The sequence below is a fragment of the Eretmochelys imbricata genome, chromosome 16, assembly GCF_965152235.1.
Source record: "Eretmochelys imbricata isolate rEreImb1 chromosome 16, rEreImb1.hap1, whole genome shotgun sequence".
NCBI lineage: Eukaryota > Metazoa > Chordata > Testudines > Cheloniidae > Eretmochelys > Eretmochelys imbricata.
The window spans coordinates 9,713,562-9,738,189 of NC_135587.1; the positions used below are offsets into that span (position 1 = coordinate 9,713,562).

The 24,628-nt window shown below is 51.1% G+C and overlaps 2 protein-coding genes across 3 annotated transcripts in view; one reads left to right on the plus strand and one right to left on the minus strand.

Annotated features, from left to right (window-relative positions):
• Nucleotides 1-8,461, plus strand: part of STXBP1 (syntaxin binding protein 1) — a 38,041-nt gene extending 29,580 nt beyond the window's left edge. Inside the window, exon 18 of one of the 2 annotated variants that reach the window (XM_077835845.1) lies at nt 8,287-8,461. In XM_077835845.1, coding sequence (XP_077691971.1) covers nt 8,287-8,369 — 83 coding nt within the window. In that variant the 3' untranslated portion in view covers nt 8,370-8,461. Of the gene's footprint in view, nt 1-1,445; nt 1,556-8,286 lie in introns of those variants that run through there. The other variant, XM_077835844.1, reaches the window with a different exon arrangement.
• A 6,854-nt stretch (nt 8,462-15,315) lies between these two features.
• The window catches only part of AKNA (AT-hook transcription factor), a 55,609-nt gene continuing 46,296 nt past the window's right edge, over nt 15,316-24,628 (minus strand). The window contains 5 exon segments of the mRNA XM_077836072.1: nt 15,316-20,802; nt 21,561-21,729; nt 22,421-22,546; nt 23,762-23,860; nt 24,120-24,230. Of these exon segments, the coding sequence (XP_077692198.1) occupies nt 20,511-20,802; nt 21,561-21,729; nt 22,421-22,546; nt 23,762-23,860; nt 24,120-24,230 (797 nt within the window). The 3' untranslated portion in view covers nt 15,316-20,510.

Here is a 24,628-nt window from a genome sequence, read left to right on the forward strand (position 1 = left end):
TCTGGCATCCTGGCTCGGGCAGTGGCCAATACCTGATGCTTCAGGGGAAGGTGACCTCTCTCGCACAGCCAATTTTTCAGTGCTACACAAGGCGGGTGGTTGAGTGGGAGCAAAGGGGAATTTCCTTCCTGACCCCTGAAGTGGTCTGTTTTGGCCCTGAAGCATGAGATTTGATTAATTCGTCTCACACCACAATGGTTTTTATTAGTCAGAAAATGTATGCATCTCCACAGATCTTCTCCACGGCAAATGCTTGGAAGTGCTGCCATAGGGGCAGCACAGAGTGTGTTTATGTCCCAGCGGTAGAGCCAAAATCCAGCTGATGGCAGAGGAGCGAGGAGCCACAAACACACCAGGGGAGAAGGACTGGCTATTGCATGATTCTGACAGGGAGAGACTGGCCTTTTTCTTGGGACAGGTCAAGACTGAAGTGCACCGCGGTGCTCTGTGTCTGCCTGTGCTTTGGGTGGGGGCAGGTCTGGAAGAGCAGGAGCAGGTGTGGGTCCGGTCTGAGGGGGACGGGAGAATCTGCGCCTCGTTCTAGTGAGTGCTCTTAGGTCCCCACGTTCCTGAGTATGACATTCACTCCGGCTGGGTTAGCACTATGGGCTCAGTTGACTCCACTCCGGACTGTGCCCTTATCACTGCTCAGCTTGACACACACAAAACGTAGGCCAGCGGCACCCCTCGTGGCTCCTCTAAGCAGTACCTCATCTGCTCACTGGATTTTCTCCATTGGAACATGCACTCCTCACTCCCCTTAACTCCTCCTCTAACCCCCGCAGCCTGGTCAGCCATCTCTCCGTGCCGTCCTGTGTCTTGGGTAACCTCAACATTCTCATGGCACTGTCATATCTCCCGTTAACGTGCTCTCTGGTCTGCGACTCTGTGATCGTTGCATGTGTGTTTAATGTCCCCCGACGATGCTGAGCGTCTCAAACCCCTCCTGGAAGGCAGCAGTTTACCTCCGGGCCTCTTTGCTAAGCAGGGTTCTGACTAAGGTCTAGTCCATTCGATCCCTTCAAGGTTTCTCTCGTATGACCTGGCCCAGCGTCCACTGGAGTCAATGGAAAGACTCCCATTGACTTCAGTGGCCCTGGATCTGGCCTTGGTCCTAGTTAGAAGCTTAGCAGCCCAGCAGAAATCTGAGGCAAGGCCTGGGGGAGGAGACAGATGATCAACTGTTGCTGTTGTCTTCATACAACACACCTTGGTTACCCACGGAGGCCCAGTGGTGACCGCGTAAGACCAGCCTCTGAGCTCATGTGTAAATGCACGCGGCATTGCTTATCCAATCATACATTTATCCCCATCTTTCTCTGTGTCTCTCACTGGCTTTTTCACCCATCCTCACCTGCTGTGTATTATGAATATTAGGCCTAAGTTGGAATGTTCCTTTAATTTATTTCTGTTCAAGAAGTCAGCCCGCCTCTGTTCTCTCACAGGTTCTACTCACATTCTTACTCCCACCAAATTTCTCATGGACCTGAGGCACCCCGACTTCAGGGACTCCACTAGGGTATCTTTTGAGGATCAGGCTCCAACAATGGAGTGAGAGCCAAAGAAACAAAGTAAAAGCAGCTTATTAAAGAAAAGAAACTCTTCCACTCGGAAGGGTTTTCTTTGATTCTTCCGTCACTCTTTTTTCTTTAGTTATTATTATTTCTACTCTTCTTTTTTTTTTTCTTTTGTTTTTTTGGTTCTTTGATGAGAAAATGCTTGCAGTTCTTACTACCGGTTTGAAAATGTGTCCAGTGCTGCCTCCATTAACCCTATACCATGAATCTCTTTATGGCCAGAACTTGCCGGCATCCTCATGCCATTAGTTACCCATTACGTAGTCACAGAGATGCAGGTGGCAATGGTTCACTGGCCTTCACTTGACTGGAGAGACGCTTACACTTAAGGCAGCTGAGTGGGGAATCTTGTGATTTGCAGACCATCAGTGTGTGTGCATGGATTTACAGCCCAAGTTAGGCCCTGATGGCACATGCATGGATGTGGAGCGTGAGCTGAGCAATGTGTAGCTGAATCAACAGAGTCCCTTATGTTGGATCCAGAGAGGACATGCATAGCAGATCGGGTGTTAGGACAAATCATGGTTTCCAGGTGGTAGGGGCCACACAGACTCCTTGTAGCATTCAATAACAGAGTTACATGACTGTTGGATAATAATCACCGCCGCACATCAGATGACTGTCCCCGTCGTTCTGACATTCACTCCACAGGAGAATGTTGGGGTGTTGCCATAGCCTATTTCAATCCTCTGGTGCTAGGATCTGGATGTGGGGGGGATCTGGATGCACAGGGGTTTGTTGGGGAGTTCTGGGTGCAACGGTAATGGGACTCTGCAGAGGGGGTCCAGGTGAAGGTGCTTGGAGTTCAGTGGGGGGTGTCTGTGTGTGTGTGGGGGGGATAGAGTCAGCAGGGGGGTCTGGGTGTGGGGGGTTCAGTGGGGTGGGGATCCAGGTGCAGCTGGTTGGGGCTTAGTGGGGTGGGGATCTGGGTGACTCATTGGGGGGGTCCAGGTGCAGGGGAAGTGGGGCTCAGCAGGAGGGGTTCTGGGTGGGAGGGGTGAGGCTCAGCAGGAGGGTCTGGGTATGAGGGGGTCTGGATACACGGGGGTTGGGCGGATGGGGGAGTAGCTCCCAGTACATTGATCCCTCCCCCTGCAGCTGAGGAGCAATGGGGGTGGGGGGGGGGGGGGGAGTTTGCAGAGCTTCCTGCAATCTGGGGGGCAACCTGAGAGTGGGTCTGACCTGGCCTTAGATGCTGTGTAGGGGAAGAGAAAGTCCTGTCCTCCCCAGCCCAGCCGGGACTAGCAGCTGAGCCTGGCGCAGGGTAGGAGCCACCAGCCAGGTCTTTACCCTCCCACCCCCCGCCCCACAGTGATTTACCTCTCTGCCAGCTGCCCTAGGCACCCAAAACATACTGCTGGGGAGGGTCGCATGACTGCTCTTGTGGCTTCTCATTGCTTCCCCATCAGAAAGTCATTTTTCTGCGGGGAAGCAAAGAAATCTGTGGGGCACATGAATTCTGTGCATGCACAGTGGTGCAGAATTCCCCCAGGAATAATAAATGAGGAAAGTATGAAAGTAGGGGAAAGAATCTTAAAGAGCCCTCCATGCATGTGAGTAGAGCAGCACCAGATGGCACTGGCCCGTTTTCTAAAGGGGATGTGACACTGTCTTCATGCTCCTGGAAATGCTCCAAGTGCCTCGGTTTATTAGAAGCAGCTGGTGAAGGATCAGGTGAACGAAAGCTGCACTGATGCAGATGTGGCTGGATGTTAATTATTCCTGCCTCTTGCTGGCGAGGTCCTCCTGTCGGTTCCGATCAGGCAAACGCTCGTGTCACCGGTGCTGCCACCCTGAGCTGCAGGGCAGAGACAATGCACCTCTGCCCCTCCCAGCACTGCCTGCCCTCCATGTCTGTCACCCCATCGAGTACATGCTAGGGATTGTCAGTGTGATTATCAAGGTGGCCAGGAGCCCAAGGGCTCCCCTTTAGTTTTGTTTAAACTGGATCCGATTGCGGGCCACTCTCATCATCTGAACCCAGACCTGTGGCCTACAGAGCTTACAAGTCCGTTCATGCACTGTCCCAACTTGACAGTCCCAAGCAGCCACTGTATTAAAGGGCCACTGTCCATGGCCAGAGGTTGGGTGCAAATGTCATTCAGGTGCAAGGGAGAGAATCAGTTTAATTGGCTTTACCAGACCGTATGTTAGCATCCAGGCGAATATTTCTTCAGTGCAAAGTCTTTTGGTTCAGATTTAAGCATCAACCGCCTCCCCCACTGCCAAGTTTGCCAGGCAAAAGCATCTGAGGAGGCAAGTTTGCTGCACAAATTCACAGCATGACTCTAAATACATTTGCGTTGAAAAACATCCATAGCAATGACATCTCTTCTGCCTCCCTGGGCTGCTCACCTGGCATGCACTGGAGATGCCAGATTGTCTCAGGGTCCCCAGCTTATCACACACCCATGCCCCATCCAGTCTGCAGTCAGACGAGATGGGGACGAGAAGTGCTCGGTAGAGCCCAAATGTCTGTGCTGCGCTGTTCAGGACCCGCTTCTTGAACATTGCTCTGGGGTCTGGATCTCTGCTTTCACAGGACGCAAACAGCAAAAGCTTTGTTAAAAGCGAGGCGATTGCTCCGGCCGATCTTAAGTACCCTAGTGGGAGTTTCTCATCGGTGCTGGTGGCATGCCGATTGCAGGCAGGTGGCACAGGGTTTGGTGCTACAGATAGTTTATTTCTTTCAGGGGATGCGTGTCCACATTTTTCATTGGGCGCGGGGCCCAAACTGGACACAGTCGTCCAGCTGAGACCTCACCAGTGCCCGGAAGAGCGGGACTGTTCCGTCCATGCAGAGAGCCAGTGGCAGAGTCATGGCTAGAACCCGGGTCATTTGCCGTACTGAACATCCCCATCCAGGTGCCTGACCAGGATTTTAGAATAACCGAAGAAGAGGCTGCTCCCAGAGACCCTAGCCCAAGTTTTTATAAGGCATGCTGGGACAGGCCTTTGGGATTTATCCAGTGCAGAGTCCGACGCAGTACGGACAGGAGTAATAAAATGCATAGGCGTGGTATCTCATTGTTGAGTGCCTCGTCACTTGGACCATAACAACTGACGCCCAGTGCCAAGGTCTAATTGCTAGACTGGTTCTCAACCAGGGGTACGTGTAGTCCTGGGGGTACTCTGAGCTCTTCCAGGGGAACATCAACTCATCTAGCTGTTTGCCTAGTTTTACAACAGGCTGCATGAAAAGCACTAGTGAAGTCAGAATAAACTAAAATTTCATACAGACAATGACTTGTTTATACTGCGCTATAGACTATACACTGAAATGTAGGAACAATATTTATATTCCAATTGATTTGTTTTATAATTATATGGTAAAAATGAGAAAGTCGGCAATTTGTCAGTAATAGTGGGGCTGGGACACTTTTGTAGCTTTACGTCTGATTTTGTAAGCAAGTAGTTTTTAAATGAGGTGAAACTTGGGGTACACAAGACAAATCAGACTCCCGAAAGAGGGACAGTAGTCTGGAAAGGTTTGAGAACCACTAGACTACACAGCCTTGCAGTTAGACCACGGGACTGTGAGTCAGGAAAACTAAATTCTGGTCCTGAGGCTGCCACAGTTGTGTACATCATTGAGTACATCATTCTGCCTTTCTGTGCTGCAGTTTCCTCACAATAGGGATAACAGCCCCGAGCCTCCAAGAGGTTTAGGCACCTGCCCCCCATTGATTTCATTGCAGAGGGGCAGGGACAGAAGAGAAGAGAGGGAAGCTCTCACATATAGCAGCATTTATCCCCAAATACTTCAGGAATCACTTAGGCCCAGATCCTGAATTGTATTTAGGAGCCTAACTCCCACTGATTTCAATGTAGGCACCTAAATACCCTTGGGGATGTGAGTCAGTGATATTTACCTTCCTTTGTGAAATGCCTTGAGATTTCTGGATGAAAAGCTGTACAAAAGCGCCACGTATTTTAACAGTGCTGCCAACTTTCACAGTATTTGCTGTTTTACTTAAAGCCCCAGCTCCAGGAGTCATGTGATTAAGTGAGACTCTCGTCTTTCACGTTTGTCTTTTAAAGTAAGTTTCTAGCCAGCCTGGTTGAAGAGGAAAGCTTGAAAACACGAGCCCCTAAGGCCTCAGAAACTGGAAGGCAACTAAAAAGAACCCCCAAAGTGTATGACTCTCTAAAATCTCATGATGTTTGCATCCTGACCCATGATTTCTGAATGCTTTGGGATGGCAATCAGATACAGGGACCTAGGGGATCTTCAGGCCCCTAGGACTTTTTCTGTAGCAGATAATTTTCTTGGGATCTATGTGACGAAGGTGACGATTCCAGCACCGGGAGGGCTGCTCTCTCTTTTGGAAGAGCTCCAGCATCTTGCCAGTCGTTTCTCTTTCTCCAAGAGGGCAGCTCGGCCTGCCGAGCACAGGATTGGCAGACTAAGGTGTGAAAAACAAGTCAACCCAGATGGTCGGCTTCCTTCCAGTGATGCCTACATCTCTGGTGCTTTACAAGCAATATGGCAAGGAGTCTGGGGGGAGAGGCCAGGGGGCTCCCAGAAGGAAATAAAGCAGATCTGCTGTGGGGGGTGGGTGGGATTTGCCCAGGTTGCCTCTCCTCGCAGTATATGAGCTGCTGTTCATATTGCAGGGAGCAGGGTTAAAGCGACAGAGTGACAGGCCCTTCTTTCTCCCCCACCTCCTCCTTTGTTGCCTTATGCAAGAGAAACTCGCAGTTCACTCTTGCTGAGGCTTGAGACGAGGGGCCGAGTCTGTGGGGCAAACCTGGTGCGGATGAGGATGAGCCAAATTGCCACACATCTGTCCCCTCCCTCTACCCTGCAGCCGCTCAGCCAGGGTGAGAGCATTCTGTAGAGCAACCAAGCGTGGGGACCCCGAGCCCAAATTCAGATGCAACTCTCTGCATTAACCAAGTGTTTCGGATACACTGTACACCCGCCTTTCCCCACCGCTGACGTGAGCCAGAGTAGAGGGGGGTGGGTAACGTGGCTTAACTCCTCCACTGAAAAGAGTCGGATGGGACGCCTCCTACTCCCTGGTGCACGTGTGTGCGTGTCACAAAACCACCAGATGCAGTTGGGTAAGGTGGGCAGTCCCAGCTCGGGAGAGTCCCTGGGGTGGGAGTGGATTTGTCTATGCCTTAGGCAGGGGCTGGGAGTCATTGCACTGGGCTGGAGTTGGGTTCCCTGTATAAATATCATGAGGTGGGAGCGATCAGGGGCCTATTTCTGGTTTCAGGGACAGCAGGAAGATGTGGGAATAATTCCGTTGACCTCAATGATGTTGCGGCTGTCTGCTTGGCCATACCATGCATACAGTCTTGGATATCTTAGCCTGGTGCCTGGCAAGGCCAGGGACTGAGCTGCATGGATGCTGAACGGGTGCCATGAGGGAGAGTCAGGAGAGGTTCCTGCTGCAGTGATCAGTTCCCAGTTTCAGAGGGCAGCTTGTGAAGGCTTCCCACTCCCGTTCCCTGCTCTTTCTCTTCTCTGGCCTGTTCCAGCATCTCCTGCCGCTGCACCCAGCGAGCGACTGGCACCCTCTCTACCCAAGGATGCCGTTCGCTGCTGGCAAAAGGAACCAGCCCCACTGACACACCTTGATTTCCTCCCTTATGTAAGGATGTAGGCCCAGCCCGTGGCTGAAGGTTCTTCTGCCTGCCTGTATAAGTCTAGCTTCCTGCGACCCCCCTTTCTCCTCCGCGCCTGTTCTCCATCTTTCAAGGGAGGCACATTTTCAAGTGCTGACGACTTTCCATGTGGGTCTCCTCTCCCGCCCGAGATGGCGGCGGCCGTGGTGGTGGTTGTGTCTTTCCCCGAGGGCCGCCATTGCACGTGCCGTCCATGCCACGCACCACGCCTGCCGCTCCATGCACGCCACGCCGTCCATGCCCCCACCACACCTTCCATGCCTCATTCCGTTGCTGAACCTAGTTCTCTTGCGGAGAGGCCTCCGTCTATTTCTTTTTCTTTCCTTTATCGTTTTCCGCAATAGAGACACTCTTAGTGCCGTAGGCGGCCATTTTTGCAAGCATTTCCATTACTGTTCCGTGCGCTCTGTGCAAGGTAAGGCCTCAGGGATTAGAATTGGCCTCCGCTCGCCTGGCCAAGGCAGTGACCATCGCTGGGGAGGGAGGGCAGGTTCAGGGGCAGGGGGATGCCCTTGCAGGGGGGCTTGGGGGGGCGCACACACGCTGCTCTCACACAATGCCTGCTCTCTCTCTCTCTCTCTCTCCCCCTCGCTTCCAGAGCGGTAGCGAGCATGGTGCGCGCTTTACAGCCGAAGCAGTCCAGCTGCATTAGCGAACGCCCGCCAGGCCCTGTCATCCCCCCCCATCCCTACTATAGACATGGGGCCACCCATACAGCCGCGAGGGAGCATGGAGGGCGGACGGGGGGCTCTGCCACCAAGCCACACGCCTCTTTCTCTGGCAGCCCAACGAGGTGCCTCTCCAAGTGTGGACGTACGCTCAGCTGCGAGGGCGCACCCTCCCATGCTCAGACTGGCCGTACCAAAGCCCTCCAACGGGAAGCTCATTCCCTCCCCAGCACCTGAAACACCAACCTTAACTTTGCTGCCTCGGCCGTCACTATGCGGGGGGAGCAGGGCTGCCCAGGCCCTTTCTTAGATGGGGTGCACAGGCTGGATCGCAGCGTGAAAGCTGCCGAACTGACCCTTCAGAGCGCTAACGATCTACCCGTCCTTCCCTCTGCCTCCCACAGGGTCCACTCACATCCTCACCCCGCAGAAACTGCTGGACACGCTGAAGAAACTGAATAAAACAGATGAAGAAACCAGCAGTTAAAACAAAACAAAGCAAACAAAAGGACGACGACTCCACCTTCCTGGCTTATGGCAGTCCTCCCGTTGGCTGTCCCGCTAACCGTTACTTTGCTGAGCCACGGCTCCATCTCCAGCCCCGAGCTTTCTCCCTGTTCTTGTTTCTAGAAACCTGCCCACCCCCACTTGCCCCTCATTTTAAGCAAAAGTGTTTGTGTTGGGGAGTGGGGGGCAGGGAAGCGGACACAAAATGCATTGTGTTTAAAAAAAGAAAAAACCCTAAATGCAAAAATATTTATGCTCTATGTATGTATCCCAAAACCCCAAACCAAACTCATTTTCAAATAACCCATTTACCCATCGCTATAGAAGAATTTTCCAAAGCGTTTTTCCAGGCTGGATGGATGCACATGAATTATTTACAGCGATGTGTGCTTGTCCTAACCCAGATGCAAACACAACTGCTCCATATAGGGATTTGCTCGAATATGGACTTGGTAGAGTTCTTTCCGTTACTGCTGTCATTGGGGTTTTTTCTCCATTTTTTTGGGGGGTGTATGTGATTCTTAAAGGTGCAGTTATTTTGTGTTTCCTGCAGGAATATGTTAAATTGGGGGTTACCCATAATTCCAGCAAACCTGTCCCCAAATCTTCTGCAGCATCCTCTGCTGACAGAAGTTGACCAGCCCTCCCCTCTCCCCCAGCAAGGTTCAGGTGAGCACATCTGGACAGATCAATCAGATTGCTGCTGGGAGGGGTGACCTCTTGCTTTGCATGCGTAGGCGGGGCTTCTGAGAACAGCCAATCAGGACTTTGTTTGGGAGGTGGGGGTTAGATTTGCATGTACCAATAAGGTGACCAGACAGCAAATGTGAAAAATCGGGACAGAGGGTGGGGGGTAATAGGAGCCTATATAAAAAAAAGACCCAAAAATCGGGACAGTCCCTATAAAATCGGGCCATCTGGTCACTCTACGTACCAATCAGCTCATTGGTCTAGCTAGGCTGGTAGCCTGACTCTGCAGGTGGTCATTGCTTGATGTTTCAGAGGAAGGGGTAAAAGCCAAACGGTGCACCGCGCTGATTGGGGGGGGAGGGGTAGAAATGGGGGAAATGGCTGAGCTCCGGTCAATGATTGGGCAGTTGGGACTAGAGACTAGCCCCCCCTCCCAAGCTTTAAATTGGGATTCTAGGGTTATTTTGCAGACAGAAAGAAGGAACATTTTAGCCCCACCTCTCACCACAAAATAACACCCCCTAGAGGCGGAGCCCAAACCTGCTGGTGCCCAGACATCCTTGCTAGTTAGGGCTGCACTATACTGCATCCTTTATCCAATGGTTTAAACCTTTTCCTTCCTAGCCTGAGTTTGGCATATTCCTTAAAGAAAAAAAAAAAAAAAAAATATCTGTATACGGACATATTTTTGTTAAACGTGTGGGGTCAAAAAAGTCTCTCTTTGCTTGCAAAAAAATTAATGAAACCAAGGCTGTTTATATCTCCGTATTGAAGTTAAAAAAAAAAAGAAAAGAATAAAAAAAATAAGCTAAAGGCCGTCACCTCCTCAGTTCCTCTTAAGATCCCGTCCGCACTGGCCCTAGTAGTACCTCCCCCGTTCGTTTCTGCTGTTGTCGTCCAGTAGTGAAATGTTCATGACTGTGGAAATTGCCCAAACTCTCCCAACCCGGCCTCCCCATGTCCATCTCTCACAGCGGACTGTGTGTATATTAGTTACGGTGTCTTGTGATGTTCTTACAAGCTTGGCGTACAGTGGGTAAACTAGACCTTGTTACTTTTCCTCAAATTATTTCCTTTTCCTTTCGCCCGCCACCTCTGCTCTGCGATAGTTTAGAGGTCCTTCCCCCCCCCCCCCAAAAGGAATTGAACCCCTCCTCCCACCCTGCCCTTCCCAAATAGATCTCTCGGTTTCATAGGTGTTTCGATTTTTTCCTTGTCATCTCCCCTGTTCCTGGCCCATAACATTAGATAAGGGCAAAGGCTGTAAACATTTGCACTGATATTTGTTCGTTATCTCTTGCCCCTTCCCCTCGTTTTTATTTTTTTTAAATTAGCGTTGTACCTGATTCGGGATCTTGTCTGTTGGACATTTATTGCTTTTTTCTGTTACAGTTATTTATATAAACAAATAATTTATCAAAAAGGAAACATTTTAAAAGCATCTTGTCTTGGAACTTGTTTACCTAGAAACTTACTGGAATCTTAAGTGTTTGAAAAGTGTTGAAGCACAAACATATATCATCTGTGTATATCTGTTCTTCTGTACGAAAGCACTCGAGTCAATAAATAAATACGCTCCCATACATGGTGCAAGAGGCTGCCTAGTGGGTCTTCTGTTGGGGGCGGGGAGGGGGAAGGAAGGTTGGTTAGAACATGAAGAGAGTGCCCCCCGTCCCCTCTAGCCCCACTCTCGGAAGCAGATCTGGTTGCAAAACAGAGGGTGGAAAACATTGCAACTTTTATTGTTCATTCCCCCTCCCTTTTCAGAGGTTGAAATTTTGATCCACTTCCATCAATTTCAATGAATCCACAGCCGATTAAAAAAAATATTCACAGATGTCATCAATCCCCCCAGACCTGAAGAAGAAGGGTGGGGGGGATAGAAGGCAGGGGAGTTCGTGGGGGGGATAGAAGGCAGGGGAGTTCGGGGGGGGGTGTGGTCAGGGGCTGGGGTGGTCAGAGGGCTGGGAACAGGGGGGGTTGAATGGGGGCAGGGGTCCCGGGGGGGACAGTCAGGAAGTAGAGGTGGGGGTTGGATGAGGCGGCGGGGGGCAGTTAGGGGTGGGAGGTCTGGGGTCAGGGAGAAGGGGTGGTTGGATGGGGCAGAGGTCCCGGGGGGGCTGTCAGGGGGCGAGAAGCAGTGGGAGTCGGCTAGTGGCCGGGGGCCAGGCCATGCCTGGCTGTTTGGGGAGGCACAGCCTCCCCTAACCGGCCCTCCATACAATTTCAGAAACCCGCTGCGGCCCTCAGGCCAAAAAGTTTGCCCGCCCCTGCTTTAAGGACACCGAGCCTCTGTTACAGGGCTGAATGTCTGGAAGGGACTGGAGGACAATTTCTTCCACTCCCTGCGGACAAAGAGCAACTGACCCAGAACTGCGTAGCGGCTGAGTTGTGAGGAGCCCCTCACAGCCTATTTGTTGCAATGGGGCTGGAGATGCCTCCCGGGGGTGGGGATTGTGGTGGTGTTTCTTCCCCCCCCACCCCATTCTGCTTCCCTCCCCTCAACTTCCCACCCCCAACACCCATTGTGGTCATCTGCACATGCCCAGAGACCTTGCGCCAGTCTCCACCGAGAGTGGGCAGCCGGGAAGCTCGGGGGGAGGGGGATGCTTGCGGTAGCTGGGTGCAATGGGGTTGAGCATCTGAAGGAATGGGAGAGCCTGGTGTCCATGATCGGGGGGAGCCTGCAACCAGTATCGGGGTCCCGCCAACAGGGGCTGCTGGTGCTGCCACTGGATGGCTCTGAGCTAGCAGGGAGAGCCGAGGGCCCTCGAGCTGCCCGTTCAGTGGGCACTACAATGGCACCAGTCCCCGTGGCGGTGCGATGGCAAGGTCATGGCTGCTGTGTGCCCGGCTGTGGGCGAGCAGGGGGGCAGGTGTGACGGGGGAGGGCAGGTGGGAGTGTCAAATGCCACGCCTGACACTGGGTCCCGGCCAGCACTTGGAGAGACTGGGTTAGTCATTGTGCACCTGATAAAGTCATTGGGCACTTTGCCCCTGAATTCCTCAGGCTCATGCCGTCTGCTGTGTACAATGGAGGCCTGCTACATCCCTAGCAGGAGGGACACTGCAGTAAGCACGTCGCTGAAATCAGGTGCCTTACCTCAAGCAACCGCGCCCCCCACCCCGCCGCGCTCAGGGGCACTGGGCTGCATGCAGAGGGTCGTTTGATAAAGAGCATTGCACTGTTTGCGATGGGAAAGAGCTAAAGAAACGCACGGAGTGTGCGAACACCTGCGAGGAGTGGGAAAAGCAGAGGTCATGGAAACAAACCTTGAGCCTGTCGAGGTAGCAGTTCCAGAGCTCCCCAGGGCAGAGCTGTTACACGGCGAATCCTAGCTCCCACCTGCGTGAACTTCCAAGGCCTGGTAAGTCTTGTATCTCTGCACACACGGTCCACTAGAGGCCCCCCCGCCACCTTCCTGCATGTAGGGTACACTGCTCTGCGCTGGGGCCCGTTCATCTTCTTGGAGCTGCCGGGAAAAATTGTCTGCCACCAGTTGTCACGGAGTCCCTGGGCGATGCTCTGGAACTGCTCCCCATGAAGCCAGTCAGGACTCTGGGGAAGTCTCCTTTCTGTGAGCAGCCTGTCTTCAGGACACACAGCTCACACAGCTTCCACCTTCCTGGGTCTGACCTCAGAGCGTTCAGCATCCTCTGCCCCTCCGTGCGCTTCCCACAGCGAGTCCGCCCAGGCGGGGTCCTGGGGAAGCCAGAGGGTCCTGCACCCCAACTCTGCAGTCAGACGTGACTCTCAGCCAGCCAGTAAAACAGAAGTTTATTAGACGACAGGAACACGGTCTAAAACAGAGCTTGCAGGTGCAGAGAACAGGACCCCTCAGCCGGGTCCATTTTGGGGGGCAGTGAGCCAGACAACCACATCTGCACTTCATGCCATGTCCCAGCCAGCCAACTTCTGGTGAGAAAATGTAAGGCAAATTTTGCCGTTTCCCCCTCCTCCCCATCTCACTTTCCAGCCAACTCCCTATTGTTTTACAGGCAGAAGGGCCTGGAGGATCAACACACACTGGGGTTGTGGCAGGTTTCAGAGTAACAGCCATGTTAGTCTGTATCCGCAAAAAGCGGAGGAGGACTTTGTTAGTCTCTAATGTGCCACAAGCACTCCTTTTTTGGGGGGGTTGTGGTAGTTTATGATCTGAGATGAGGTCAGGCTGGACTTAGCTGTCTAATACAAGCCCCTGGTGCTGGGGGAAGGGATCTTTGGAATCTTTCCAGCTGTATGATAGGGCCTGGATGCCTTATCATAATCATAGAATATCAGGGTTGGAAGGGACCTCAGGAGGTCATCTAGTCCAACCCCCTGCTCAAAGCAGGACCAACACCCACTAAATCATCTCAGCCAGGGCTTTGTCAAGCCGGGCCTTAAAAACCTCTAAGGATGGAGATTCCACCACCTCTGTAGGGAACCCATTCCAGGGCTTCATCACCTTCCTAGAGAAATAGGGTTTCCTAATATCCAACCTAGACCTCCTCCACTGCAACTTGAGACCATTGCTCCTTGTTCTGTCATCTGCCACCACTGAGAACAGCCGAGCTCCATCCTCTTTGGAACCCCCCTTCAGGTAGTTGAAGGCTGCTATCAAATCCCCCCTCACTCTTCTCTTCTGCAGACTAAATAACCCCAGTTCCCTCAGCCTCTCCTTGTAAGTCATGTGCCCCAGCCCCCTAATAATTTTCATTGCCCTCTGCCTTGGCTATGTGCTCCAGAATTAGGCCCCTTTATCCATTAGCCAAGGTATTCCCCTAACGGGCTGAGGAGCTGGTGTGCCCCAGGCAAGCACCCATGCAGACGGGCAGGATACTGGTCCAGACAGAGGAATCATAGTGCCAGCAGGACATAGCAGCTTAGCCATCGTCCCTGCACATTTCAGATGGCTAGCCACCTCCCTGCTCAGCCAAGGCATTGGCAGAGCTGGTGGAGGCCTCCGACCACCCTTGCAGCTATCCTAATTTACAACGAGACCCAGGGACATTGCCACCCCATGCTCTGGGCATCCATAAACCTCTGACTGCCAGAAGCTGAGACAGGACCACAGGGGGTGGATCACTCAATCACTGCCCTGTTCTGTTCATTCCCTCTGAAGCACCTGGCCCCGACTACTCTTGGAAGACGGGATATTGGCCTGAATGGACCATTGGTCCGACCCAGCGTGACCATTTCCAGGTTCTTCTGCCACAACTGCATAGGGTAAACTTCCATTGCTCCTGGCTGCCCCACATTTCCAGGCTATGGTTGGGTTACAGTGGATAGCTATCCATTGCTATCGTTGGGTTACAGTCAAAACACACCATATGCTGGCTCTCCTGAATATCGGCAGGTTTCTATGCCCTCAGCAACCTCTGGATAATCAGCGTGGCTTGGTGTCCTTTTCCATCCCTTTATCTCAATGGAGCATGGTTAGTTTTGAAATGGTGGATGCATGGAGGATGTTGGGAGCTATGGAAAAGTCTGCAACAGAGTACATCCAGTCCCATCCAGGAACCTAAATGCCATAGGCTTGCCTTTGCTTGCGCTGTCTCTAAGAGATACCAGCCTTGTAAGGGTGACTGAGTGGCTCAGATTCTGATCTCAGCAGCACTGGGGAGAATTGGAACCCCTAGTGGGGGTGAAATCAGAATGGCCCCTTGGCCCGCAATCAGGAGTTGGAAACAAAGTAGCCTTTCCACTGGTGACCCCAAACTGAAGCTAAAGCTTGGCAGAGAGGTAGCGTGGTCTAGTGGGCAGGGCATGGGCATCACGCCAGATTTTTAAAAGTACTAGTGAGATTTTCAAAAACACCTAGGCATCTACTTCCCATTGGAGTTAAGTGCCTAGATGCTTTTTAAAATCCTCATCATTATCTATTTGCATCCTTAAGCACCTAAATACCATGAAAAAGCTGGGCCTTTAGATTCAGGACCCCTGGGATCTATTCTCTGCTCTGCCACTGACTTGCTGTGTGACCTTGGACAGTCACTTCTCCTCGCTGTGTCTCTCGTTTCCCTCCCAGCCACTGTTTGTCTTAGCTATTTAAGTCTTTGAGGCAGGACTGTTTCTAACTATGTGTACGTACAGCCCCAAGCACAATGGGACCTCCCAGCCACAGCAGTAATGTATAAGTAATAGCTAGCTGGAAGGCTGGGTTCCCTGAAGCTCAAGGCTGTATCCAAAACACACAAGAGAGACACGGTTTGAAAAACAAACAAATTTATTTCATTAAAAAATAGGCAATTATCTCATTACAAAATACCGTCAAATGGCTCTGCTAGTTCATTACAAAACCAGGAGATGCTGAAAACGTAACTGTCACTTCTTGTTCTTGCAGTTCCTAGAATTAAATACACACACCCGGATGTCTTGTGTTCTCCCAGCGAGGATGCATTAACCACAGTGTCCTGGTTTCAAGAGCTTGGGGGCTCTTGGCCACCGTACAACCAGCTTTGCGATAAGAAAACAAGGACATGTGCAAAATTCAAAGCTGTGTGTGCAATTCCTCTATAAGTCAATGGCATTGCATCCTTCAAACCAGGCCTGAATTTGGTCTGCCAAATGGAAGCCTCTTCTAGCAATCTTTTTTTTTTAAAAAAAACCCTCACACAGAATTACTTCACTCTAAGCAAAGCTTTCACATTTCAACGAGAATTGCTCAGGGCGCTGCACGGAAACGGGGCCTCTCTTTGTCCCTCACTATATAGCCGAGGCTGTTGTCAGTGGGTTCCGTTGTCTACATGGACAGAGGTTCTCACACAAACACACATTTTAAGAAACTGCCCCCCAAATATCCCCCAGAGTTCAGTTCAGACCAGCTCTGTTAAGCTACTCCATTTTTTGTCAGCGGTGGTTTGAGATGAGTTTCACTATGCAAGCTCTGAAGCTTTATGGATCGACCACAACTTCCCCTTGTTCCAGGACTCTGTCTGTGATGGGACATAATTTCAGTGGCTCTGTGAGGTCCCTAAAAAGAGTGAGACCTGCTAACTTGCCTTGTGCATTAAAAACAGCCACAACTGGATTATAATACTACTAAAAAAAAAATAAGCAATAAATAATTTTTAAAACGGGGCACTTGGGGTAGGTCCTACATATAAACAAAGCCACACGTTCAGGATCAATTCCCAAAACCCTTTACTTCATGATTTTTCTGAGACTAACCCTTCCCCTGAAGTAGGGTGACCAGACAGCGAGTGTGAAAAATTGGGACAGGGTGTGGGGCATAATAGGCTTCTACATAAGACAAAGCCCCAAATATCGGGACTGTCCCTATAAAATCAGGACATCTGGTCACTCTACCCCCAAGAATGTTCTGATTGTAGTCAATGGGAGTTTGGTCTTCAGCAGGGATTTTGAGATATGGCCTGATGATAGATGGCTTGTGTGCACAGTTACATTTGGGCCAGACGAAACGTGTGTCATGGAGCGTGGTACAGACCCTGAGCGGAGATGTGGAAAGACGAGGTTATTATCTCTCACAGAGGCCAAAATGAAAAGGAGTCCTTGTGGCACCTTAGAGACTAACCAATTTATTTGAGCATGAGCTTTCGTGAGCTACAGCTCAAAATGGTGACTTTTTCCCATACGCTGTAGCACATAGTCTAAGGCCTAGGTCAAGATTTTGAAAAGTAACTCGAGCTTAGGAGAGCCTTAAGTTTGGGATGTCCAGCTTGAGCCATCTGAAAGGGGGCTGATTTTTGGAGGTGCTGATAACCTGCCCTCTGAAATTCAGCCATCTTTAAAGGGTGTAGGGTTGGGCACCAAAAATCACTAGTCACTGTTGAAAATCTTGTCTGCACATAAGCCTGCCCGGGTTTGACTAAAGGTGTGACTTTAAACCAAGGCAAGAGTGTGCACATACACATACCCTCTTCTAATTGGGTTCCAGCTTATCATGACTTACCTTGCACTTCTAAATTTACCAATGCAAGCCTGGTTTAAAATCAACGAGTGTCCACATAGCGATTTAGTTTTATCTAAAGGGGGTTCCAAAGAGGATGGAGCTCGGCTGTTCTCAGTGGTGGAAGATGACAGAAGGAGCAATGGCCTCAAGTTGCAGTGGGGGAGGTTTAGGTTGGATATTAGGAAACATTATTTCACTAGGAGGGTGGTGAAGCCCTGGAATGGGTCACCTAGGGAGGTGGTGGAATCTCCATCCTTAGAGGTTTTTAAGGCCTGGCTTGACAAAGCCCTGGCTGGGATGATTTAGTGGGTGTTGGTCCTGCTTTGAGCAGGGGGTTGGACTAAATGACCTCCTGAGGTCTCTTCCAACCCTAATCTTCTATGATTCTGTGGTGTTAAACCAGTGCAACGTCTGTGTGTGGACAAGCCCCAAGCAACCTTAACTCCCACGCCCAGGCTCCATCCCCTCGTGGGGTTTAGATGGCACTTGAGCGTCAGACAGTTCAGTGTTTAAAGGGATGGTCAAACTCTCCCTACGCTGCTGATTTGGAAACTAGAGTAAGTACCACTTTTGCTGGAAGAGTTTGAATGACCTGTTCACGAAACAGCCACCCAAGCTGGAATAAGGGAAAGGCCCTGCTAGGACAGCTTTTGAGAGTTAAATCTACTGCATTTTAAATTTCGACGGCATGACGTACCACAGGGAGCAATGTCGGGATGTACCTTCATTCAGAGATTTCCTCCTATGTCCAAGCACGTGCTTTGATCCATGCTAACATGCAACAGGATACAGTCTCAACAGTACCTGTGCTATATTCTCCTTCTGCAAAGTCCTGATCAAGTCCTATTATCAGACCAGCAACTGGCTGCTACTGCATTGTAGAGGGAGCCTGTTCCTACCTTTTCCAAGGAGGCTTGATTGGTTGGTGACCCTCTGGCCCCAGCCCCAATGCAAACATGCACCATTTGCACAGACAAGGACCATTATAGGCTGGAGCAGAATTTGCTCACCACCCCTCACAGATTTAAAAGCACACACACAGTAAGAACAGTTTTTAAAAAAACAATAAATTACATGTAAAAAGTGAAATGCCCTAAGGATTATGTTGAATATATATACACACACGTACACACACAACCAAAACCTGAAGAGAGAGTGATTTAGCCACTCACCAGCTACCACAATGAGAAATGTTCCATTAAAAATATTAACATGCAAACAGGCGCGTCTTTAAGGGGATCAAACAGCTTGATATAAGCCAAACCCGAAATCTAAGTTGGCAGAAAGATCTGTGGTTTTAAAGGGACAGTGTCCAATTTTGGCTAAAACTTTTTTCTTTTTTTAAGGGGGGATTTACAAACCTAGATGACAATCCTGAAATCAGATGCTAGATAGAGAGATAGGTAGATAGAGAGATGGTTATTATGGGAATGGATGGACAGACAGGTGGATAGAAAGACAGACTCCTACACACATGCAAAAACCTTACTGATGTCAATAGAGTGGCTGAAATCTTTCCATTTGAATTTTTATTCCAATGAAAAAATCACCTTCCTCCCCAAAAAAACCCTGAACATTTTCGCAGATGTGTGGTTGGGGTGGTGGTTGTAATTTTCCAACTTTGGAACAGCATTTTTATTTTTTTTTGCTTTAAATTTTTCAATTATTGATCCCTCTAGCGCTTATTTTCTTTTTTCCTTCCTCCTTTGTCTTTTCAGTGGCAGCAGAGAAAGAAGGAGAAAGAAAGGAGGAAGAACCAAAAACTGAAATATTTCTGGCTGTAGATTTTTTTCCAGTGGAAAGTGGGAAAACATTGACATTTTTCACTAAAAAATGTAGAGAAAATGAACACTTGCGTGACACTTACATATTTTTCTATCAGCTCTCCTCAAGGGGGGGGGGGGCAAGAGGAGAAGGGGACGGCACCCTAGTGGATCTGATTGCAGGTTTGGGTCTTCATCTCCACAGAAATGGTTGTGAGAGTTCAAAATAAGTGCCAATGAAAGCAAGGTTAAACCAAAAACTGATGCAGCATTGGCCAGCTCCAGCACTGGGCTAGCCTGGGAGAATCAGTGCGGGGATCTAATCGCGTGGCTGACCTTCAAGAGGTGCTGAGCTCCTATGACTTCTCCCAAATTCAAGGAGAAGCAAGAGCGCTCAATGCCTCTCAGGATCAGGCCTTAGAAACAGAAAATGAAACTGACCGTTTGTGCTTCCTTTCCCCCACAGCAAAGCCAGAAACAGCAGATATGGTGAAAATTACCAAAGAAGTGGCTAAAAATTGTTTCCGCTCCAATCATCTAAACTGCTGGGATGGGCACGTCTTATCTGGACAATGTTCCTTTAACCCTTTGCCTGCTGCTGCCCAAAGACTGATCCCTCCCGAGCTGTGGACTGCACCCCCTAAGGCACTCGAAGAGTTAATAGACATGCGATTGCAGCTTTGGAGCTGGTCAGACAGGGCGGGATGAACCCCTGGTCTGGTGAAGATGGCGCCTAGGGCTTGCCCTGATGGGAATGTCCTTCATTTTTTCCAACAACAGCCAGGAGCAACCAGGTAGAAAAACAATAAAATTCCACATAAACATCTGATCCTCCTCCATTCACCTTTGAGATGAACGTAGAAAAAGAGAGATATGTATCCTGTCCGTCACAAGCACTCTGAGGTAACCTTTGCTGCAAGGGGAGCCTTATTCTGATAGGGCCTACACAAAACAAGAGCGACGCGTGAAAAGGCTCAGCTTGTAAACAGAGCTTGTCCCAGCTGGGCTGTGCCTCGGTAGCCCTCTGATGTGGTGTACTGGGACAGATCCACATGGAAATGGATTGATTTAGCAACGCAAGGTGGGGTAAGGACCAACTGGGAATTTCTGCAAGGGGCTTGGGGTGGGATCTCACAGTGCGATGGTAAGCCATTGGCTGGTGTCCATCTCCAAGCTGGCCAATAGGGAGAAGGGGAAGGGGAGTTAAAATGATACTTAAAAGTAGGGTGTTCTCTAGGGACAAGGCCAGGGGTATTCTAAAGTGCGGGTCTCAGGCCCCCGGGAGGCCAGGGCAGCTCTCTGCCCAGCCACGTGTCCCGAGGTTTTCACTGTCTTCCTTCATCTTAACATTTGATCCTTTAAGAAAACCACCAACAACCGAAAGCTACTGGCCAAGAGGAGAGGGGCAGGTGAGATGCCCCAGTGCAACGGCAGCTCCGGTCCCGCTGAGCAGAGAGGCTTGAGGCTGAAGGCAACTGTAACATGCGGGCTGAGGAGGCTCTGGAGAAGGGTGGAGAGAGGACTCTGCAGGCTTAGCTTCCTCTGCGGATCCCGCGCGGAGACTCCAGTATGTCACAGGCTCCGCAGGCCCTGGAGGATGGCTCTCCAGCCCTACTGGAAGGAGTGGGAAGCTGAGGGACAGCCTAGGCATTCTTTGGCAAATCAGTTCCCCAGATGTATGCTAGGGGCTTATCTCCAGATGTTTGGAGAGGCTCAGCCTGCCAGCTCAAACTGTCCTCGCCAGGCCCCAGAGGACGCCGACTCCAGGTTCTGTCAGAAGAGGCAGGATCCCCTTAGGCGCCTTGCCTTGCTCAGTTCAGAGGTCAGCGACCTGTTCATTTGCTTGGTGGTGAATGTCATGCTCTTGGCGGCTTCCACGGCCTGGCTCAGGGACCAGTTGAGGTCCTCCAGGTCGTCAAAGTCAAGCATCAGGGAGTGGTGGCGACCATGGGTTTGCTGCCGGGCGGCCCAGGGCTTCAGCTCTGCCACTCTGTACTCACTGGAGTAATGAGCAGCCAGGCCAGCTGAGCCGGGGACTGAGGTAGGTGCTGGTGGAGAACAGTAGCTGGAAAAAAAACCAAAACAAAGACTAAATACAGTGCACTGAGGGAGGAACAAGCAAATCTAGATCATCCGACAGGCGTTTGTCCAACCTGTTCTCCAAACCCTCCAGGGATGGGGATTCCGTCACCTGTTCCAGAGCTGAACTACCCTCAGAGTTAGAAAGTTTTGCCTAATATCTAACCTGAATCTTCCATGCTGGAAACTAAGCTGATTACTCGTTGTCCTACGCTCAGTGGACCCGGAGAACAATTGATCACTGTCCTCTTTAAAACAACTTTTTCCATATTGGAAGGCTTATACCCTCCTCAGCCTTCTCTTCTCTAGACAAACGTGCCCCCTTTTGTATCCTTTCCTCAGAGGTCAGGTTTCCCAAACCTATCATTTCTGTTCCCTCTCCAGTTTGTTCACATCTTTCTTAAAGTGTGGTGCCCAAAACGGGACACACCACTCCAGCTGAAGCTTCTAAGTGCCTAAATCGCTTAGGCTTGGCAACGCTGAGTGGAGCAATACCTAAATAGATTAAAAAATCTGGGCCTAAGCGATTTGACCAAGGTCACACAGGATGTTTGTGGCAGAGCAGGGAACCAAAGCCATTCTCCCAAGTCCCAACTTAGTGCCCCAACCGCTGGACCATCTTTCCCCTCCACAGGCTCTGCTTTGGCCCTAGAGATCCCAGGCTGCCTCCCACAATCCCAGAAGGAAACTCTGAACATCCCTCCCCACAGTAACCCCAACCAATGTGGCGTGGGCCGCTCTTACAGTACAGAGGGCGAGTAAGGCAGCAGGGGCACTGTTGGGATGCAGTTGACAGCTGTGCCAGGGGGTGGGGCCGCCAGGTACCACAGGCCAGGCTGCTGCTGCGGCTTCTCGGGTTTGCGACTGTGGCCGGAGCCTTGAGATGAGGCACTCTCTGTGCTGCGGCTGGTTGCTGGGGAGAAGAAAGACACACCGTAGGAGACACCCTGGTATTCGGGGTGAATGGACAGGACACCCACGCTGCAAAATCCATCCCTGGTGCTACGCCACTGACTCCAGGGGTGAGTCTGGCCTCAGGACAAAGAGAGGGCCGGGGATGCACCCCTCAATCTACTGGAATCAGCTCCCTGGGATGAATCACACCTATAAGCGGCTGTGCTGGAAAACCCTGCCCTGGGACCTGCACCTGCAGCAAGTGTCGGGTCCTGAGCTGTCAGCGCTCCAGCCCTGGCGCGGACGCCTCTAAGTTCTCCCGGATAGCACCCCATTCCCTCTCAGCCACTGCTGGGAGAGCCGGGACTGCAGCAGCTCGAGAGCCAGCCAGCATGCCAACACTGTTACCGGCAGCGACTCCGACTGGGGGAGGCTGGCGCTGCAGCAGCCGTGAGCCACAGCCAGCACTCCAATTCCACTACCTATAGCAACTCCTGCTGGCTGAAGCTGGAACTAGTGTGACTGGGAGGTCCGCTATTGCCACCCTCTGCAGTGACTCCTTTTTTGGAACGCTAGAGCTTTGAATTCAGCTTCCAGCCTTGGCCAGTAGGTCCCTCTGCTAGATGGGAACCATCCACCAGGATCCCTCCTCATGCAGAGCAGCTCTTCACAGAACAGAAACATTCAGACAGAGCAAACTGTTCACCCACCATGTGCTGCTTTGTCCCTGGTTTTAGAAACTGGGGTGCTCCTGGTCCCGCTGCAGATTGGACAGTGCGTCTGCCTTGGAGTGCTATGCTGAGTGGGTCTCACGGTGTCCCTCGCTGATGCATTGCCTAAAAAACACAGAGAACAATCAGTGAGTAAAGTAACTCCACAAAAATCTCAATTGCAAAGGGCAGTAGAAGTATACAGGAGCTTTCAGGATGTTTGGAAACAGCAAACTTGTTATTATACTAGATTAAGGCAATTTGCAGAAAGTAAAAACATTAAAAAAAAAAAAGAAAGAGTTGATGGCAAAGAATGCTGGGTCACAACATGCGAATGGAACCATGCAGCTTTAGCTCAGCTGTGGGTTCCTCTCAGCGACTGGAGGGCGCCCTCAGCCATGCAAAAATTTGGGCAAATCACCTGAGGGGATCACAACTTGCATGCAATGTACTCAAAATGCTGGGTGCAAAATGCAAGTTAATCTTTAGCCAAGATAAATGGTTCCATACAGGTGGCTGCTAGTCCGGAAAGCTGGTCATTTCTTTGTGTGCCGTCTGTTGCTAACATCGGGAAACAAGATGAACAAAGCAGGTTGTAACATGGAGCTCTCGGATGATAACAACTGGCTTTAGCACAATGGGAAAACTGCAAGATTGCATTGAAAGGCCAGAAAAATCCAAGGATTACAGCTGCTCTGGCAGGCTCATCTTGGCAATGTCACCCATCCTGTAAATTATGTGGGGTGCTTCCATAATAATGAACAATGACCACAGGGTCACATGTAACAAAGGCGAGAGCAAGAGCCATACGTTCAACCGGGCTGAGTTAACAGTCCAGCAGCGTAGGACGCCACATGCTTTGATCTGTACTAACCTACTCTCCCGTGGCAGGGATACAGCAGCCTCAGGAGTGCCTAGCTGTACCTGCAAATCTCGCGGTCAGAGTGGCTACTGGCCAATCCTGCTTCTGCACAATCAGCAGAGGGAGCAGTCTCCTTCCTTTTCCAATACGAGGGAGGTCCCTCCACCCCGAGGTTGGGAGGTTGGCTGTGAGACCCTCTCTCAGAGTGCATTCCACCCAAAAAACATCTGCCTGTCAGTGGGGCATGACCTCTGCATCTCTCTCATCAGAGTGTCATGAGGCTTTATTTCCTTGGTTCAGGCCTTAAATAACTAATGGTTTCATTAGCGGGTATTCGCCAAGCCCTCAGAAATCTCAGGTAGCAGGCGCTAATGAAGAGCAAAAATCTTATTACTTTACGCGTTGTAAATACTAAGCAAAGCCGCTCGGAGGTGTGATTCTTTGGGGTCTGGCCCAAGATGAGCAGATGGGATATTTACCAGCTTGTGTCCTGGTCCCTTGGCAATGGAGGCAGGAAGTGGGGCCCGTGTCTTCCCTCCGTTCTGGGGACACGGGGGCAGATAAGTGATAGCGCGTCCCTGCAACATCCAACAAGAGCTGGCTCAGCACGCATCGCAGAGGGCACCCAGCTGGGAAGGGGGGTGGGGGGGTGGGGGCTGAGCTGTGTCGCTCACATGATAGGGAGGGGAAGATCCCTCCTGCGTGGCAAGCACAGCATCAAGTCGGCGTGTGCATGGGGCAGACAGCAGAGATCCAGTTTAAGAACACAGGGTGGCCCAGGGTGTTACAAGGGAGGCAGCACCAGGGCAGAGCAGGGCCTGGCTCGTGTTCACCCACCTGTGTAATGGCCCTTGAATGTCAGCGTCCTCGCAGGGCTCTGCCTGGAGGAGACGTTTGTCCTGGGCTTCCCATCTCGAGCCCGCGGCGGTGGGCAGTCTGAATCTGAAGCTGCAGAGCACCGAGAACACCGGATTAGACAGTCAGTCATGTCCGCTAGTGAGTTTCTAACCAGTGAGTGCATTGCCCTGCGCGCCTGTTCTCTAGGCACTATGGGATAGCACGCACTGGTACAAGGGCTATTAGGGGGCAGGGTAGGTGTGGTGCCGTGGTGCGAACCCGACTCAAGTGTGTTTTGTCATCACCAGGTCAGAGGAGAGAGTCGCAGGCGGGTCACGCAACCACACTTGTGCTTGCAGCAACCACGGGGCCCTTGTGTGAATGAACAACCACAGGATCTAGGGTAATGACCGCGAAGAGCTGGGGACAAGCTGCGGAGTTTGGATCCAGGTCCAGTCTCCAGCTTTCCGAAAGGTCAGGAGGGCTGGATCTGGGCGTAAGCCTGTCTG